We start from the raw sequence: 15,119 nt of genomic DNA, 5'->3' as shown, positions 1-15,119 counted from the left end.
AAAGTGGGATTAGGCTGGGTAGCTCTTTTTTGACCAGCACGGATACGATGGGCCAAATGGCCTCCTTCTGTGCTATAAATTTTCTATTGTTTCCTATTTGTGAAGTAACTTGACATGTTTCATGCATTAAAGGCTCTGTATAAAGGCAAGATGTTTTTGCAATATAAATTTCATTTAATTAATTAAGATTACTACAATTTGTGTTGCTGTCTTAACCTGACCTACCTTCTTTGTACTAATTTTGTGCTTTTTGTCTCACAGCATGAATGTATCTCCATCCATATTGGCCAGGCTGGTGTCCAGATAGGCAATGCCTGTTGGGAGCTGTACTGTTTAGAACATGGTATACAGCCCGATGGATTTATGCCCAGGGAATGGACTTACGGAGCTGCAGATGACTCCTACAACACCTTCTTTAGTGAGACAGGAGGTGGAAAGCTTGTCCCACGAGCTTTGTTCATTGATTTAGAGCCAACTGTGATTGGTATGTCTAATGTAAACTGGTTCTTCACCACATTGTTAATTTCAAGTTTTCATATTTTTAAGAACAAACTGAGTGCCATAATGAATTGGAACACTTATTCGATATTGAGAACCCAGCTTACAGACATCTCAGATCAAAAGATGTCCTATTCGATAAAATGTCTGTTCAGGGTCGTGTACATATAGCACACTTACAAAATATTGTAACGTGATCAAAATAGACTGGTTCGGAGAAGATTATCTTCTCAAGGTTTACTGTCAGGCCAAATGAAGGAATACTTCCTCATTGACTGGCTTGTGCCACACTAGTCTATATTTGGTATAAAGTGTAAAATGTTACGGCCTGAAATTCCGATGGTTTGGTAGGACATAAACCTAGCAAATCTAACTGGGGGGGGTGCGGAAGGAGAGTCGGAATTTGGAATTTAGAGAGAATATGCCAATCTTACACCACTGTTAAGTTCTATCCTATATTTTGCAGGATGTGAGGGAGGTTGTAATGTGTGCCTGCCCTAGCTACGGTGCAGCTATGCAAATTACCGGTTTAGACTAGGATGACACCACAGGTCCTAAATTCCAACATTTACGCTTTTAGGATCCACCAATCTAACTTATGCCACGATAGAAAGACTTAGACTACCCCCTGAGGAAGGCTGGTGCTTGGATATTAAAGGTGAAATGCTGTGTTTCACTGTGCTGTTAGATAGAGGCTCATAACTTTGCTTTGGATTGGTATTTTGTCAAAAATGTTTTGCTCTTTATTGTGGACGATCCTAGCTTCATTTGGAAATCTCGCTCGAGGCTTTCTTGTTTGGGAATGGGTCCAAACAAGGCTGGAAAGTATTTTCCCCATGGGGATTCCCATCTTTGTCATTTATTTGTTGGAGGAAAAACATAAGAACGGGAGTAGGCCATTCAGCCCCTCAAGCCTGTTCTGCCATTCAGTTAAATCATGGCTGATCTGTACCTCAACTCCATTTACCCGCCTCTGTTCCATATCCCTTAATACCCTTGCCTATTAAAAATCTATCGATCTCAGTCTTGAAAATTTCAATTGATCCCCCAGCATCCACAGCCTTTTGGAGGAGCGAGTTCCAGATTTCCACTACCCTTTATGTGAAAAATGCTTCCTGATTTCACTCCTGAATGGCCTGGCTCTAATTTTAAGGTTCTCCCCCCTTTAAGAAGAGGAGTAACAGCAGCAACCCACGAAGCCAGGCTTATAAGGAGCTCCAGAGCCTGCTACAATTATCATAGAAAGTTACAGCACAGAAGGAGGTCATTCGGCCCATTGTGTCCGTGCTGGCCGAAAAAGAGCTATCCAGCTTAATTCCACTTTCCAGCACTTGGTCCGTAGCCCTGTAGGTTACGGCACTTCAGGTGCTCATCCAAGTACTTTTTAAATGAGTTGAGGGTTTCTGCCTCTACCACCCTTTCAGGCAGTGAGTTCCAGACCCCTACCACCCTCTGGGTGAAAGAATTTCTCCTCAGCTCCCCTCTAATCCTCCTACCAATTATTTTAAATCTATGTTCCCTGGTCACTGACCCCTCTGCTAAGGGAAATAGGTCTCCCTATCCACTCTATCTAGTCCCTTCATAATTTTATATACCTCAATTAAATCTCCCCTCAGCTTCCTTTGTTCCAAAGAAAACAACCCCAGCCAAGCCAATCTTTTCTCACAGCTAAAATTCTCCAGCCCTGGCAACATCTTCGTAAATCTCCTCTGTACCCTCTCTAGTGCAATCACATCTTTCCTGTAATATGGTGACCAGATCTGTACGCAGTGCTCAAGCAGTGGCCTAACTAATGTTTTATATAGTTCTAGCGTAACCTCCCTGCTCTTATATTCTATACCTCGGCTAATAAAGGAAAGTATCCCGTATCCTTTTTAATCACCTTATCTACTTGTCCTGCTACCTTCAGGGATCTGTGGACATGCACTCCAAGGTCCCTTTTTTCCTCAGTACCCTCCCATTTATTGTGTACTCCCTTGCCTTGTTTGCCCTCCCCAAATGCATTATTTCACCCTTCTCTGGATTGAATTCCATTTGCCACTTTTCTGCCAGGATCGTGTGCATATAGCACACTTACAAAATATTGTAAAGTGATCAAAATAGACTGGTTCTGGAGAAGATTATTTCACCTTTTTTGAGCATTTCACCTTTAATATCCCAGCACACGCCTTCCTCAGGGGATAGTCTAAGTTACCCCTATTCTAAGTTAGATTGGTGGATCCTACAGCATAAATGTTGGAATTTAGAACCTGTGGTGTCATCCTGGTCCAATCACCATGGTGTATAGCCTGAGAGTTCCTCAATATTTCCATGGAGTTATGTGTCAGGAGGCCTCTTTGTTCTGTGGAATATGTGCAGAAGTTCCTGAAACTATCACTAGCTCCAGGATGCTCTGCATTGTAGAGAAGCCCTCTCTGATAGTGCTGCAAAGGATGGCACTGGCCTCACATTTTGGGGAGTCTTTGCAGTGCCTTCTTATTGCCCTGGTGTGCTGCAAGAATTTGTCTTTTCATGGCAGGGCCCCTGAGATCATCGTCTGAAAGCTCAACTGCCAGGGTCTGACATCTAATCATCTGCTCAGGTGCATTGTGCTCCAACTACAGTACCTCATTCCCTGGCTGCCTTGTGAGTTGTGAATCACCCTATGTCAATTCCTCATCTAGACTATCTGTACCACCCCAAATTAATCTATCTGAGCTGGTGAGTGCAAGTGACAGGGTTCATGATGGAGTGGGCCAGTTAGCTGTTGAAGGTTTTGCCAATGGCTCCTTCACTCTCTCTCTGCAGCATCTTTATTCCTCCGGCTTCCATGGAGATCAGTCCACTTTTTCTTTCCTGTTAGGCTCATATAAGGGTCTCCTCGAGGGTGTTTCTGGTCTTTGACCATTAGCATTTAGTCACCATCTGTGGATGAAGGCCCTCCCGTGTTTCCATTAGCTGAGGGAGTTCTTAGGATTTGCTTTGCCTTCTCCTTTCTGCTGTCCCTCTTCCTGTAGCCTGTCTTTTTCGAGAATTGTGCTTAACCTTTTCCTGCGTGGTAAAAGAATGTTTGTTAATGTCCGTTACAAGCTGTTGAATTTGACAGCTATTTGAGAATCCTCATCACTTCTCTTGCGGAACTCCCACCGATGTAGTGTGGGCTGAACGGGTATGCATGCAGTGCAGCATGCTGTGTCCATTTAATTGAAGTTTCCATGTGCAGGTATCACAACGGATCACTTAGTGCCCAGGTGAAATAAACAGGATGATACCCATCGATTTGTGAATGTACTTTTAGGGTACATTCTATTTGAAATGTACAAAATATACATTTAAGGTCAGCTTGCAGCCATGCAGCATTTGCTGACCTTATGAGGTTGTTAAACTTTGTCCTGCATTGGAGAAGTGCCTTGGGCAGGGGAATCACAGAGTTGCCACTCACTACCTGTGCCACTTCCTTCCATGTGGTCCTTGCTGCCATATTGGCAGGTCTCTTGCCACCCATTTTCATTATTTCACAACCTCCTCCCCACTCCCCCGCATGCCCAATTTCAGTTAGAATAACATTCTTGGAGAAGCTGCGGGCTCTCTTCTTCCTAGATTTCATTTGCTGCATCTTGGTACTGCTTTAAGAGCAGTCCAACTTCAAATGTAGTGCTTCCTCCACCCATTCTCCTTCCAACCACCCCCCTGCCCCCGGCCTTCTGGCATAATTGGGCAATTGCTGGCCTTTGCCCTGCCCAGCTATATTTAAATTTTCTGACCCCGGAATTTAGAACAGGGTGAGCATCAGGCCGAGTGGGAAGATGGGGGTCCTGCTCTGCAGGACTCGCAATTTTGGGGCTTGCGTTTCCTTTCCCTTTTACTGGATTTTCAGCTTAGAATATAAAAACAGGGAGGTATTGCTGCAGTTATATAAGGTGTGGTGAGACCGCACCTGGAATACTGCATACAGTTTTGGTGTCTATACTTAAGAAAAGACATACTTGCTCTCGAGGCAGTACAAAGAAGGTTCACTCGGTTAATCCCAGGGATGAGGGGGTGGACATATGAGGAGAGGTTGAGTAGATTGGGACTGTACTCATTGGAGTTCAGAAGAATGAGAGGCGATCTTATTGAAACATATAAGATTGTGAAGGGGCTTGATCGGGTGGATGCGGTAAGGATGTTCCCAAGGATGGGTGAAACTAGAACTAGGGGGCATAATCTTAGAATAAGGGGCTGCTCTTTCAAAACTGAAATGAGGAGAAACTTCTTCACTCAGAGGGTAGTAGGTCTGTGGAATTTGCTGCCCCAGGAAGCTGTGGAAGCTACATCATTAAATAAATTTATAACAGAAATAGACAGTTTCCTAGAAGTAAAGGGAATTAGGGGTTACGGGGAGCGGGTAGGAAATTGGACATGAATTTAGATTTGAGGTTAGGATCAGATCAGCCATGATCTTATTGAATGGCGGAGCAGGCTCGAGGGGCCGATTGGCCTACTCCTGCTCCTATTTCTTATGTTCTTAGGTTTTTTGATGAGCACATACAGTAAAAAAGGTACAAAGATAAACTGGCTCCTAAAAACTTCTTATTCTTCATTCCAGATGAGGTCCGTACTGGTACCTATCGCCAGCTGTTCCACCCCGAGCAACTCATCACCGGGAAGGAAGATGCTGCCAACAATTATGCGCGCGGGCACTACACCATCGGCAGAGAGATTGTAGATCTGGCTCTGGACAGAATACGCAAACTGGTAAGAGCCTTTTTAATGGAATGCAGAGGCCCAACTTTCCAGTTGAACCTCACTAAATGTATGAAATGATACAGATTTGGTGTATTCTTCCCCCTCCCCTGGTGAGGTCTCAGTCACACCTGGGAAGGGGAGAAGAGACAGCAAATCTGAGCAGAGGTGAAGAACTTTCTTAGGGAGAAGGACGTATTGGTGCGTGAACCAGCCCATGGTGTTGCCACGAACTTTGAACCAGCTATTTACATAGCAGTGGTGGGAGAGGCTTCTCAGTCAGGGTGTGATTTGGGGAAGGAGGGAAGAGAATGGAGACATTTATCAAACACTTTTATTGCAAAAGTAAGCTGCCATTGTATCATGGAAAGCTTCAACTGAGTAAATAAATAGCTCATCTTTTTTGCTGGAGAACTTATTGCTGTCAATTGTAACAGTAGCTTCGGAGATTGGTCCTCACTTTTGAACACCAGGGAATAGATAAGTAAAAAAAAAATCAAACTTCCTTGACGGCTGTTTATGAGAATGAAAGATGTGCATTTATATAGCCCCTTTCATGGCCTCAGGGCGTCCCAAAGCGCTTTACAGCCAATGAAGTACCTTTTGATGTGTAGTTGTTGTTGTAATTGAAGTGCTGGTAAACCTGAGCTCCCCAGAGTTAGTTGTCTCTGTTCTGAAAACAAAGAAAACTGATTTGATTCACGATAATACAGAGTGGTTGTTATTAAATCAAAAGCAAAATACAGCGGATGCTGGAAATCTGAAATAAAAACAGAAAATGCTGGAAATACTCAGCGAGTCAGGCAGCATCTGTGGACAAAGAAACAGAGTTAACGTTTCAGGTTGATGACTCTTCGTCAGAACTGGTGATTTGATCATTTATTATTGGTTGTTATTAAAATTCAAATAATATGCACTCAGTCTTACTGATCAGGGCATCCTGGTCAGGTAAAGCTGCTAGTCTATGAGATTTTCAGTGGAGTCCCCCATTCATGGTCATGTAGTTGAGGTCAGCTGAGTGCAAGGATTAGGGACCCAAAATTGTTGGTCTCCATTTCAAAAGCATTTAACACAAAGCGCAAATATTTTCAGACGTGGGAGTGTACGCTATCAATGGTAACGCTCTCGCCTCTGATTCAGAAGGCCGTGGGTTCAAGCCCCACTCCAGAGGCTTGAGCACATAATCTATTCTGACACTCCCAGTGTAGTACTGAGATGAGACGTTAAATCGAGGCCTCGTCTGTCCTCTCAGTTGGAGGTAAAAGATCCCATGACACTATTCAAAGAAGAGGAGAGGTGTTCTCCCCAGTGTCCTGGACCAATATTTATCCCTCAACCAACATCATTTTAAAAAAACAGATCATCTGATCATTGTCTTATTGCTATTTGTGGGATCTTGCTGTGCGTAAATTGGCTGCCATGTTTCCTACATTACAGCAGTGACTAAACTTGAAAAATACTTAGTTGGCTGTAAAGCACTTTGGGAGGTCCTGAGATGGTGAAAGGCGCTACATAAATGCAAGTGCTTTCTTTCTTTGTAAATTGTGGAAAAAAATTGTATTTGTATTTCTTCGACATTTATTTTCTTCTTTAAGAACATTTTCTAACAGAAGAATTTAAGCAAAATGCATATCTTTACGCTTAAAATTGTCTGCCATTTTGATTCTGAATATAAAAGTGCAGCCGGCTAATCAAACACATGTCCTCTTTTCCACAGGCTGACGACTGCGCATCACTTCAGGGTTTTCTCGTTTTTCATAGCTTTGGTGGAGGCACCGGCTCTGGCTTCACGTCCCTGCTGATGCAGTGTCTTAGTGTTGACTATGGCAAGAAGTCCAAGTTTGAATTTACCATCTATCCAGCTCCTCAGATCTCAACAGCTGTGGTTGAACCCTACAACTCCATCCTCACTACCCACACCACCCTTGAGCATTCAGACTGTTGCTTCATAGCAGACAACGAAGCCCTTTATGATATCTGCCGCAGAAACTTGGATATCGAGCGTCCGACCTACACCAACCTGAACCGGCTGCTTGCTCAGGTTGTGTCCTGTATTACAGTCTCCCTTCGCTTCGAAGGTGCTTTGAATGTTGATCTGATAGAATTCCAGACGAACTTGGTTCCGTATCCACGCATCCACTTTCCTTTGATTGCCTATGCACCAGTGATCTCAGCTGAGAAGGCTTACCATGAGCAACTGTCTGTGGCTCAGCTCACCAATGCTTGTTTTGAGCCAGCCAACCAGATGGTCAAGTGTGACCCTCGCCGTGGCAAGTACATGGCCTGCTGTATGTTGTATCGGGGTGACGTGGTGCCAAAAGACGTCAATGCCGCCATTGCCACCATCAAGACCAAACGCAGCATTAGATTTGTCGACTGGTGTCCAACCGGTTTCAAGGTTGGCATCAACTACCAGCCTCCTACTGTGGTGCCGGGTGGTGATCTGGCCAAGGTGCTACGTGCATGTTGTATGCTGAGTAACAGCACGGCCATCGCTGAAGCCTGGGCTCGCCTTAATCACAAGTTTGACCTGATGTTCGCCAAGCGAGCCTTTGTGCATTGGTACGTGGGTGAGGGGATGGAGGAAGGGGAGTTCTCTGAGGCCCGTGATGACTTGGCGGCCTTGGAAAAGGACTATGAAGAAGTTGGCATTGACAGTTCTGATCTTGACCGTGATGAGTATTAGAATACCTAAAACCTTGTTCCAAAGATAGAGTTAGCAGGGGTTAATAAAGTGATTAGCTTTACTTGTCTCTGTGGTTTCCATCATGTCTGTAACCACCAGCCTTTTCTCTTTTCTCACTATTTATTTAAAAATAGAGGTAATACTGTACTTGTTAAAATGGTGCTGGCTCGGATTAACCTAATGGCCCTGCTGGTTAAAGCAGCGAGTAGTTGGGCTGTAAAAAGACTAGGAAGTCACCAGGTTCAATTATGCTGCAGCAGTGGGTGTACTGCAGCTGGCCTCAGCGACCCCCAAATTTGCAAAGTTGATCAGGGTGCCCATTTCTGATTCTCACTCGGGGATGTGCACACCTGGTCAGGACAGGGCGAGGCTCAGCAGTGACGCATCTTTTGGCAGACTAGACTGATGACACTCACTGTACGGGCTCCCATGTAAATAAAGTACCAGAGGACATTTGGGGCCTGTGGAATCACACCCCAGCAAGCAATCAGTGGCTTTGGGAGGAGCAGGGAAGGGAAAGGAAGATAGTTAATATCAGAAAAAAAATAAATGTGGTTCATGCTATTTTTAAAGTTTTTACTCAGGTAATAGCAGCTCTCAGAAATAAATTAGTTTCCCAAAGATTGACAATAAAGTGTTTTACGAAACAACATGTACTACTCAGTTTAAAATCAATCCAGAGAAAGAATTGATTATTTCATGATCGCTATAGGACACAGAATTTCTATTATGCATTGTAAATAAATATGTATTGTCTTGGAGCAAATTCTTTTAATAAAGTCTTATTTATGTGAAGCATTGTTGATTCTGTTAGTTGTATGTAAATCATTCTTTGAACGTTAAGGCTAGGACACAACAAGTAAAGAAACACGCAAGAAAACATTTTGAGTTTTGGGTCTTAATGACCAGAGGCTTTGGACGAAGGGTTACACCTGAAACGGTAACTTTTTTCCTTTCTCTACAGTTGCTGTTTGATCTGCTGTGTGTGTCCAACATTATCTGTTTTTAATTTCAATAGTTTCTGGGGTCAAGTGGCTCAACAACAACAACTTGCATTTATATAGCGCCTTTAACGTAGTAAAACATCCCAAGGTGCTTCACAGCAGCGATTATCAAACAAAATTTGATACCGAACCACATGAGATATTAGGACAGGTGACCAAAAGCTTGATCAAAGAGGTAGGTTTTAAGGAGCGTCTGAGAGGGGGAAAGAGAGGCGGAGAGGTTTAGGGAGGGAATTCCAGAGCTCAGGGCCCAGGCAGCTGAAGGCATGGCCGCCAATGGTGGTGCGATGAAAATCGGGAATGCACAAGAGGCCAGAATTGGAGGAACGCAGAGATCTCGGAGGGTTGTAGGGCTGGAGGAGGTTAGAGAGATAAGGAGGGACGAGGCCATGGATGGATTTGAAAACAAGGATGAGAATTTTAAAATTGAGGCATTGCTGGACCGGAAGCCTCAGTCTGCAGGACGATATAGATGGGTTGGTCAGATGGGCGGAACAGTGGAAAATGGAATTTAACCCGGAAAAGTGCGAGGTGATGCACTTTGGAGGGACTAACAAGGCAAGGGAATACACAATGAATGGGAGGACCCTAGGCAAGACAGAGGGTCAGAGGGATCTTGGTGTGCAAGTTCACAGATCCCTGAAGGCGGCGGAACAGGTAGATAAGGTGGTAAAGAAGGCATATGGGATACTTGCCTTTATTAGCCGAGGCATAGAATATAAGAGCAAGGAGGTTATGATGGAGCTGTATAAAACACTGGTTAGGCCACAGCTGGAGTACTGTGTGCAGTTCTGGTCGCCACACTACAGGAAGGATGTGATCGCTTTGGAGAGGGTGCAGAGGAGATTCACCAGGATGTTACCAGAGCTGGAGCGCTTCAGCTATGAAGAGAGACTGGGAAGATTGGGTTTGTTTTCCTTGGAGCAGAGGAGGCTGAGGGGGGACATGATTGAGGTGTACAAAATTATGAGGGGCACAGATAGGATGGATACTAAGGAGCTTTTTCCCTTCGTTGAGGGTTCTATAACAAGGGGACATAGATTCAAGGTAAAAGGCGGGAGGTTTAGAGGGGATTTGAGAAAGAACTTTTTCACCCAGAGGGTGGTTGGAGTCTGGAACTCACTGCCTGAAAGGGTTGTGGAGGCAGGAACCCTCACAACATTCAAGAAGCATTTGGATGAGCACTTGAAATGCCATAGCATACAAGGCTACGGACCAAATGCTGGAATATGGGATTAGAGTAGACAGGGCTTGATGGTCGGCGCGGACACGATGGGCCGAAGGGCCTCTATCCGTGCTGTATAACTCTATGACTCTATGACTCTAAGCCAATGTAGGTCAGCGAGCACAGGGGGTGATGGGTGAATGGGACTTGGTGTGACTTAGGACACGGGCAGCAGAGTTTTGGATGAGCTTAAGTTTACAGAGGGTGTAAGGTGGGAAGTCGGTCAGGAGAGCATAGTCGAGTCTAGAGGTAACAAAGGCACGGATGAGGGTTTCAGCAGATGAGCTGAGGCAGGGGCAGAGACGGGCGATGTTACGGAGGTGGAAGAGGTGGTCCTGGTGATGGAGAGGATATGGACAGTTGAAGACCCTGCCACCAATGGTGTGGTGAAGGGAGGGGAGATGTTTAGAAGGCCAGAGTTGGAGGCTCAAAGGGAGCAGGATATCTCACGGTTCTATAAATCTCCTGAAGCCTAATTTTAAGTAAAATGTTTCACTTCCCACGATGAATCAAGCACAAATGTTGAGCCGTGAAGTTTAAATTAGCTGCGTAATTAAGAGTGTTGCTGCAAAATAATACTTGCCAGGTTAGCAAAGATTAAAAAATCTTTCTTCCATATAAAGCTGGTATAACAGTGAAAAATATAATGACATATATGTCTCCTAAACTTTAAAGACTTTTGACAAAATCTAGGCTGACACTCCAGTGCAATTCTGAGGGAGTGCTGCACTGTCGTAGGTGCCGCCTTTCAGATGAGACATTAAACCGAGGCCCCGTCTGCCCTGTCAGGTGGACATAAAAGATCCCATGGCACTATTTCAAGTCCTGGCCAATATTTATCCCTCAACTAACACTACTTGGATGAGCACATGAAGTGCCGTAACCTACAGGGCTATGGACCAAGTGCTGGAAAGTGGGATTAAGCTGGATAGCTCTTTGTCGACCGGCACGGACACGATGGGCCGAATGGCCTCCTCCTTTATATGATTCCATGAATCTGCTTTCACCGCCCTTTCAGGCAGTGCATTCCAGATCGTTACATCCCCGCTGAATAAAAAAATGTTTCTTCATGTCGCCTCTGGCTCTTTTGCTGATCACCTTAAATCTGTGTCCTCTGGTTACCGACCCTTCTGCCTCTGGAAACAGTTTCTCCTTTTTTTACTCCATCAAAACCATTCATGATTTTGGACACCTCTATCAAACCTCCCCTTAACCTGTTCTAAGGAGGACAACTTCTCCAGTCTCTCCACGTAACTGAAGTCCCTCATCCCCGGTACCATTCTAGTAAATCTCTTCTAAGGCCTTGACGTCCTTCCTTAAGTGTGGTGCCCAGAATTGAACACAATATTCCAGCTAAGGGCTAACCAGTGTTTTATAAAGGTTTAGCATAACTTTCTTGTTTTTGTACTTTATGCCTCTATTAATAAAGCCCAGGATCCCATATGCTTTTTTAACAGCCTTCTCAACTTGTCCTGCCACCTTCAAAGATTTGTGTATGTGCAACCCCAGGTCTCCCTGTTCCTGCACCCTCTTTAAAATTGTACCATTTAGTTTATATTGCCTCTCCTCATTCTTCCTATCAAAATGTATCACTTCATACTTCTCTATGTTAAATTTCATCTGCCATGTGTCTGCCCATGTCCTCCTGAAGTCTGCTGCCATCCTCCACATTGTTTACTACGTTTCCGAGTTTCGTGTCATCTGCAAACTTTGAAATTATACCCTCTATACCCAAGTCCAAGTCATTAATATATATCAAAAAGAGCAGTGGTCCCAATACTAATCCCTGGGGAACACCACTGTCTACTTTCCTCCAGTCTGAAAAACAACCATTCACCACTAGTTTCTGCTTTCTGTCCCCGAGACAATTTTGTAGCTTCAATTTCCCCAGTCTTCCCTTGTGGCTCAATGCTCTGACCCTGGGGAACAGTCTTGTTGCTCCGTGGCACTTCTGAGCTGGAATGCTTCCCCTTGTGTCTTTTGGGACCAAAAACCAGGTTGTTTTCCCTGGCTGGAGAATCTAGGACTAGGGGGCATAGTCGCAGGATAAGGGGTCGGCCATTTAAGACTGAGATGAGGAGGAATTTCTTCACTCAGAGGGTTGTGAGTTTTTGGAATTCTCTACCCAAGAGGGTTGTGGATGCTGAGTCGTTGAGTACGTTCAAGGCTGAGATCGATAGATTTTTGGACTCTAGGGGAATCAAGGGATATGGGGATCGGGCGGGAAAGTGGAGTTGAGGTCGAAGATCAGCCATGATCTGATTGAATGGCGGAGCAGGCTCGAGGGGGCGTATGGCCTACTCCTGCTCCTAATTCTTAAATGGACACAGTATTGACCACCAGAGCACTGCACAGTTTTGGCATGACATCCTCTAGCATATACTTTACCAATTTAGCAATATAGTTCAGTGTGGCAGCTTGACGCTTGGGATGTCGACCCTTCATCGGCCCAGTGCACTGGCGGGAGCATCTGTGCCCTTGGTGCTGACCTCCCTTTTTCTTTTGCAGGGCTGGAGATGCGCGTGATTTTATCAGCATTTTCTGTTTTAATTTCAGGCCTCATCTTCAATATCTCCCATCTTCTCATCTCTGCCTTGGCTGTGTGCCTCTCAGTGCCTTAGTTGTACATGTGTTCTTTGCTTCTCAGATATCTTCAATTTCTTTCATGCTTCTTTCCCCATTGTTTGATGTAAAGATCACCTCAGTCATCTAACCGTCTTTCGGATGAGACGTTAGACGGAGGCCCCGTCTGCCCTCTCAGGTGGACGTAAAACATCCCGCGGCCACTATTTGAAGAAAAGCAGGGGGAGTTCCCCTCGGTGTCCTCGCCAATATTTATCCCTCAACTAACATCACTTAAAAAAAAACCATGATGTGGAGATGCCGGTGATGGACTGGGGTTGACAATTGTAAACAATTTTACAACACCAAGTTATAGTCCAACAATTTTATTTGAAATTCACAAGCTTTCGGAGGCTTCCTCCTTCCTCAGGTGAATGTGACATTCACCTGAGGAAGGAGGAAGCCTCCGAAAGCTTGTGAATTTCAAATAAAATTGTTGGACTATAACTTGGTGTTGTAAAATTGTTTACAATAAAAAAAATCAACAGATGATCTGGTTGTTATCTCATTGCTGGACCTTGCCGTGCGTAAATTGGCTGCCGTGTTTCCCTACATTAGAACAATGGCTACACTTCAAAAAGTACTTCATTTGACTGTAAAGCGCTCTGGGACATCCTGAGGTTGTGAAAGGCGCTATATAAATGCAAGATCTTTCCCTTTTTTTAAATTTTATGCACATACTCAGGAGGTGGGCAGTGCTGGTAGAGCTACATTTATTGCCCACCCTAGTTCCGCTGAGAAGGTGGCAGTGGGCCGTCGTAGCAATCGTTTTGTACAACTCAGTGGCTTGCTAAAAGTCTGGGGGGGGGTGGGGGGGATCGTCGCAGGCTCCCATCCACGTAGGCCATTAGTGGACCAGTTGGGTTTTTACAATAAAACACAGCTTTAAGGGTATTTTTCTGGTGGACAAACACGTCATGAAGGGTTTCTGAACTCATTACCTTCGGGTTGCCAGTCCAGTCCACAAAGCTACCATACATAGAACCTTGGTTAGACCACACTTGGAGTACTGTACACAGTTCTGGTGTTCATATTTTAAAAAGGATATAGAGGCACTGGAGAAGGTGCAAAAAAAGATTCACAAGGATGATACCAGAAGTGAGAGGTTATACTTATCAGGAAAGACTGAACAGGCTGGGGCTCTTTTTTTTCTAGAAAAGAGAAGACTGAGGGGTGACCTGATAGAGGTCTTTAAGGCAATGAAAGGGTTCAATTGGGTAGACACAGGGAAGATGTTTCCACTTGTGGGGGAGACCAAAACTAGGGGCTATAAATATAAGATAGTCACTAATAAATCCAACAGGGAATTCAGGAGAAACTTCTTTACCCAAAGAGTGGTGAGAATGTGGAACTCGCTACCACAAGCAGTAGTTGAGGCGAATAGCATGGATGCATTCAAGGGGAAGCTAGATAATGAGGGAGTAAGGAATAGAAGGAAATGTTGATTGGATTAGATGAAGAAGGGTGGAAGGAGGCTCGTGTGGAACATAAGCACCAGCACGGACCAGTTGGACTGAATGGCCTGTTTCTGTGCTGTAAATTCCATGTAATATCCATCTCTTGCCCGTACAATGCAAACAGCCTCTCGCTGCTGTAGGGAGGTGCCTGCATCCAATCTGCCACTCTTTAAATGACCATAAAATCACAAACTTGCAGCACGGGGCAATGGCGACAGAAATTCTACTTTTAAGAGTTTTAAGTGTGTGGCCATTTCTGTGGCGATTTTAGAAAATCTGGTGGGTCAACTTGGTTCAGTTGTTAGCATTCACCTGTGGGTCAGAAGGCTGTGGGTCTGAGTCCCATAGTAGCATTTGACCATCCCCCCACTCCCCCACCCCCCCCCCTCCCACCATCTCTGTAATTTCCTCCAGATTTACAACCTTCCGGGATCTCTGCATCCCTCCAACTCTGGCCTCTTGTCCATCCCCCACTTCCTTCACCCCGCCATTGGCGGCCGTGCCTTCAGCTGCCTCGGCCCCTACGCTCTGGATTTCCCTCCCTAAACCTCTCCGCCTCTCCATCCTCCTTTAAAAAACCCTCGTTAAATCCTACCTCTTCGACCAAGCTTTTGGTCATCTGTGCTAATGTCTGCTTCTTTGACTCGGTGTCAAATTTTGTCTGATTACGCTCCTGTTCTACTATGTTAAAGGCGCTATATAAATGCAAATCGTTGTTGTTAACACCGCTGGGTGTTTGCACCTAAAACTGTCACTGAACTTCAAACATAATTCTGTGCAAAGGTCTTTCAGTCATTTTGACATGGTGAAGGTGGGCTACAATCACAAGTATTATTTAGAAATCAAAATGCAGCAATGGGAACGAGTTAAAGATTAATGTAGTTGTGTAATACTCGCCTGATGAACAATTAAAAATGTGGGCA

General features: G+C 44.7%; 1 protein-coding gene across 1 annotated transcript in view; it reads left to right on the top strand.

Annotated features, from left to right (window-relative positions):
- LOC137323443 (tubulin alpha-1 chain-like) overlaps positions 1-7,888 on the top strand; it is a 53,543-nt gene extending 45,655 nt beyond the window's left edge. The window contains exons 2-4 of the mRNA XM_067986916.1: positions 262-484; positions 5,066-5,214; positions 6,920-7,888. Of these exons, the coding sequence (XP_067843017.1) occupies positions 262-484; positions 5,066-5,214; positions 6,920-7,888 (1,341 nt within the window). The remainder of the gene's footprint in view (positions 1-261; positions 485-5,065; positions 5,215-6,919) is intronic.
- The last annotated feature ends 7,231 nt before the right edge of the window (positions 7,889-15,119 follow it).

Source organism: Heptranchias perlo, chromosome 7 (assembly GCF_035084215.1).
Source record: "Heptranchias perlo isolate sHepPer1 chromosome 7, sHepPer1.hap1, whole genome shotgun sequence".
Lineage (NCBI taxonomy): Eukaryota > Metazoa > Chordata > Chondrichthyes > Hexanchiformes > Hexanchidae > Heptranchias > Heptranchias perlo.
This window is presented reverse-complemented; position numbering and strand designations above follow the sequence as displayed.